Raw genomic sequence first — 5,311 nt, forward strand, 5'->3', positions numbered from 1 at the left:
AAAAGAGACACTGGTCTCAATTGGGATTCCCTGTAAAAATAAAGAGGAATATGATAGAGGGAATATGATAGCGAGTATTATGATGGAGTGGAATATGATGGAGAGAAATATAATAGAGAGAATATGATGGAGGGAATATGATAGAGGAATTTGATGGAGGGGAATATGATAGAGAATGAATGGAGGAATGTGTGACGCTCTTGAGCAACAAAGGTTGTCTGTTTGGTTATATCAACTGGAAAGACACGGATAAGAAAATGTTCAAACATAATTTTAAACAATACTTTTCTATAGTCAGCTGATATTGATTTCTTTATTTAATTATTTATTAAACTTAAATGCTAAACATCAATGACACCTACTCTTCAATTACATTTTTTGGGCCTATATAATTACACATCCAGCTAATTTTATCCCTCTATGAGCATGCGTACCGTAAAGATACCGTAAGGATCACTCGACTGCAACAGCTCTCGTTGATTTAATCGATCAATGGCTCAGATCACTTGACCGAGATAAACTTGTGGATGAGCTGCTTCTTGATTTTAGTGCTGCAGTTGACCTTGTTGATCATATGGCTAATAGCTGAGGCCATTGAAGAGAGATGTTTTCTTGAACCCTCATTTCTTTTTTGGAACTTTGTTACTGAGGTGACATAGACTATGGAAGACTTGTTTTACTGTAGTAAGGTAGCCTATGTATTTCATTGATGATGATGATGATGATGATGATGATGAAAAATATTGGCATTAGTGGTAGGCTGAGATCGAACAAACAACCTAAGTAAGCCTGGCTGCTATTTATGATATCTAAAACATATAGACTTTTAATTAGGCAAAACACATGTCGTTTGAATGGTCAACCATTTTACATGAGTTACAGCATTTTATTTTAATAAAAAATTAGGTTATATGGATTCATTGTATATATTAGGTATGACTGTGCTGCATAGGTACAAAAAATCTAAAATAAATAAACTAAATTGTGCCAGCATTTGATAACACATGAAAGCTGCTGTGGGTAACCATGGCAATGGGGACTCCATTGTGACATCACAAGATTCCGATTCTGGAAGGTTACCTGTTGCACAGACAAACTGAACAGTGCAAAGAGACTGATTCAACTAACCACTGACAAATTATTAATGTCCTATTTCATTAGTGAGAGAACACACTGCTTACTTCAGAGGTAGGTTGTAATATAACTTATTGTGAATGTGTTTCAGTAGTATAACTTATTTTCAAATTACTTGTGTATGAATGTGACATTTTAAGTAGACCTAACATGACTAGTGAAACTGTTGAAGAGAGATAGTTTGCTTGAGTCCTCTTTTTGTGAGAAAATGCTTCATCCTGACACCTGAGATGTCATGCCACGGTGGATAGCTGTTTCCAATGTTATTCACGCTTAAGAGTACCTGTAATTAAGCCAGCTAGCTTTCTACCATTTCAGCCGTTTTTCTAACTTCATTATCTGAGGCATCAGCGTTAGGTAGTTAGTACCTACTGTACTTAATTACACCTACTGATTGCAGAAGACAAATATCAGCTGGCGTCGGGTAAGTTTGGCTTTGTACATAGCTTGGGCTTTGTCGAGTAAGGCTTAATTATGTATTTAGAACGTAGTTGGTTATTGTAAGTAGGCATCGCGGGCTGTTGTGGATAGTTATAGGCCCTTTTCACGTGACGTCAGACAACTTCCGTTCTGCCGCGATGCAGGTTATGTTTACATCCGGTGTCGCTCATCTACATGGATGTCTTCTTAAGTTATAAAACATAAGGCAGAATTTTATGTGTAAATAGTGTTAAGGTAAATGTGGAAGGTGAACCTTTGACATTTTTTTCTTTAACTGCAAATTAACTTGTCATATACTGTATATCTCCTATGTACTGAAACACACATTTTGAAAAGGATTGTGATGTAAATGTCGACATGTTTTTCTTTAACTGCAAATGAACTTAATTGTGTTATATACTGTATATCTATGTATTGAAATACAAATTTTGAAAAGGATTGCGATGTTGTAAATGCTCTTACCAAAATCAAAAAGGATTGGAAGCAGTTGCTTGCAAACATATATTTAATAGTTCCATCAGTGCCATGACACATAAGCACATAACATGGTTAATAGTTGGATATTTTTACAATATATCACATTAGGTTCATTAATAGCTATGAAAAAGTTATTACCCTTAACAAAAACATACAGTATAACATTAGATCAATTAAATTACCAACAAAGTTAATTCATATTTACATTTTTTTGTACATACAATACAGTAATATAAAAGTACTTCTATTTACAGCCCATCTAGCTTACTCAGGAAATATACAACTTCCAGTTGACAAAAACATCAGACTGGTTTGTCTCCTTTAATGTCAAGAGGTCCCTGATAGTTCGACATGAGGCAGCAGATGGCCCACAGCTGATTCACTGAACCCACTGTGGAAAGAGGAACAAGCCCATCCCAGATATGGTACTCCTTCACCCTCCGTATGGCCCTCTCGACTAAAATCCTCAGCCGGGCGATGGCCTGGGTCTTAAGAGTGTCCTCCCTGCTGAGCTGAGGAGATTTTTTCAGTGGAGGGATGACGAGTGTTGCCCCCACTTCTGACAACATCCTCTCGATCAGGAAACCCTTGTCCGCCATTAATTCATCTCCGGGCTGAAGTAAATGCAAGATCTGACATTTCCGTGTTATTTCCATGTCGGAGATGGAGCCTGTGTAGAGCTTTGATACAAATGTGATAACACCACATGGAGCTACACCAATCAGCCCTTTAAAGGTGGTGTGATTTTTGTAGCTCGAAAAGGTTTCTGACTGTAGTGAGAGGGAGGATGGTGTTTCACAGCGGATCTCGGTGCAGTCTACTATAACTCTCACCTGAGGGCAGTAGAGCTTGAACTTATCAGGCATTGTGGCCTGCACCTGCTCTCTTGTCATCCACACCGGCAGTGAGCCAAGAACCTGGTAAAGGTAGCTAGTCCATGTTAAAATGATGCGGCTAACTGTGGACAGGCTGACCTCAAAGATGGTAGACAAGGTTTTCTCCTGAAGCCCAGCTGCAACACGACACAGAAACATAAATAGTTCATCAATAAGTGGAAGTTTTCGGTGAGGGCTAGGTGTCACATGTGCCGTTTGCTGTGCCTTAGACCAGTATACAAGCCGTGAAGCAGAGGGATAAACAGAATCCCAAAACACAGTGAAGACCTCCTTTGAGCTGAATCGTGTGTAGTAGCGATAGTCCTCATCTGTGACACAAAAATTAAAAAGGAGTGGATGCTGCTTCTTAACTGTCAGGTGCTGGATCTCAATTTCTAGGGACAACACTTGCAGCTCCAACTCTCGAATTCTTTGAGTAGCACTGTCCAGTTTACCTTAAGGGGAAGAAAAAGCATACATGTTGGTAGGTTAGTTATTACTCATCTATCCCATCCCATTTTCAATAAATAAAACTGAAGAAGCTTCTAAGATGGATGAGGTTTAAAACGCCAAGTCTTTTCACAGAGAGACCAGTTACTCCAAATCGTAGTATAAAATAGTATTTTTACTTAACTGCCATATACTTTTACTTTTTTTGCCAAACAGATACATGGTTACTCTTATTTGTAATACTAACCAGGAGAAGGACGGCAGGCATAGTCGTGATCGTTTGTCACTGCAGGCAAAGCACCCTCTGTGCTGTCAGGCATCTCATGATCAGAATCATCCAGGACAGCAACACCAAGACGCTTTCTTGCTCGCTGGTAAACTGACTCCCGAGCTTGTGAGCCGCCTCCTATATGTGTGAAATTAACCATATGCTTGTCATGATACATTTTGGTAATCACTTTTCAGTCCCTAAAATGACAAAATGTAGCAGCTATATTGCATCAGGATTAAATTATTAAACATTTTGTACAAGTGATATATTATTGGATTACAGTAGTATTACGTTTAACGCTGTCTACCTATCCTTACCCCAATCATTCCAGTGGAATCTAGACGGCACTGATCCCTGTTTAATACGGATCCGTCCACTGGCCGATGTGTATCTATCCTCAGGGGGAAAGTGCTGACTGCAAACAAAGGTGCTCCCACGAAGAATCTTAAAACTTGGTCCCTCATCTCTCCTGATCGCCCTCACCCAACGGGCACGTATTTCTCCATCAACAGGGAAATCGTGAAAACTCAGATACGGGAATTTCTGTTTGTTGTTTGAACAAAATGGTACACTGCAATAGCATCTTCTCGAAGATTGTGCCATGCTTCGGTGTTGGATGGGATACTGTTGCGATACAGACACCGGGAGAAAAGAAACAGCTAAATTAACATTCAGCTTTGACCAGGAATCAATATTTATCTAGCTATCATGCACAACAGTATTTGAATAGGTGAGTTACTATACATTCATGAATAAACTAACTGCCTAACAAAGGGTTAGATAGCTAGCTAAGTAAACTTGTTACATTACAGCCAGGCAGCAATGTAACGCTACCTTTTAACGTTATCGGTATCTGGTACTAAGTTGTTGTTAGCTAACGTTAGCCCACTTTTAAGTAACTAAGGCAGTGAACAATTATGAATTAACAATAACGTTAGCAAGTTACAAACCATTGCATATACGTAAACATTATTACTCTTAACTTTACTAATTTAACTTAAACGTACCTTTTGGAATTTCTTCAAGTAGCTAGCTTGCTAGTTAGTGGTCAACAGATGTATTTTCGTTGAGAAGTCTCAGGTTACGGGCGAACGGAAGTGAAGTTAACCTGCTACGCGGAAAGGCGGAAGTTAGATGACGTCATCGTGAAAAGGGCCTATTGTAGGTTAGCATTATATTCGGCTATGCCAGGGATTAGCACGAAGCTAGCCAGCTAGCTAGCCGTGTCTCATACAAAGTCAACACAGTAGCCAATCACGACTAGCTAACTGTACCGCAGCAGCTAAATAAAATATATTTGTACTAGCTAGCCAACGTTTAATTATTGCTGCGTTATGATAGGAACTAGACACAGACACAAATTATCTGTTTAGCGTGTTAAAACACTATCGGTCGTTTGTTGTTACCAAGTATTGGTGCTAAACGGTGTGTTATTGGATGCTAGCATGCTTGTTGGCTAAAGCGTCATAGCTAGGCACCGTGGGCTGTTGTGGGTGGCTATTGTAGGTAGCACGTAGCTAGCTAGCCGTTTTCCAAACAAAGTCAACACAGTAGCCATTGCTAGTTAGCCAACATGACCAGCCAACTGTACTGTAGCTGCTAAATACAATATATTTGTGCTAGCTAGCCAACGTAATTCGTTAACACACAAATGATCTGTTTA

At 39.3% G+C, this 5,311-nt stretch overlaps 1 protein-coding gene across 1 annotated transcript; it reads right to left on the minus strand.

Annotated features, from left to right (window-relative positions):
* Positions 1-2,062: 2,062 nt before the first annotated feature.
* Positions 2,063-3,821, minus strand: LOC311112090 (uncharacterized protein). The gene is made up of 2 exons (XM_084155069.1): positions 3,625-3,821; positions 2,063-3,382 (listed from the first exon to the last, which is right to left on the minus strand). The coding sequence occupies exons 1-2, from the start codon at positions 3,803-3,805 to the stop codon at positions 2,355-2,357; spliced, it is 1,209 nt and encodes a 402-aa protein (XP_084011195.1). The 5' UTR covers positions 3,806-3,821; the 3' UTR covers positions 2,063-2,354.
* Positions 3,822-5,311: the final 1,490 nt, after the last annotated feature.

The sequence above is a fragment of the Coregonus lavaretus genome (genome assembly GCF_964263955.1).
Source record: "Coregonus lavaretus genome assembly, chromosome: 38".
Lineage (NCBI taxonomy): Eukaryota > Metazoa > Chordata > Actinopteri > Salmoniformes > Salmonidae > Coregonus > Coregonus lavaretus.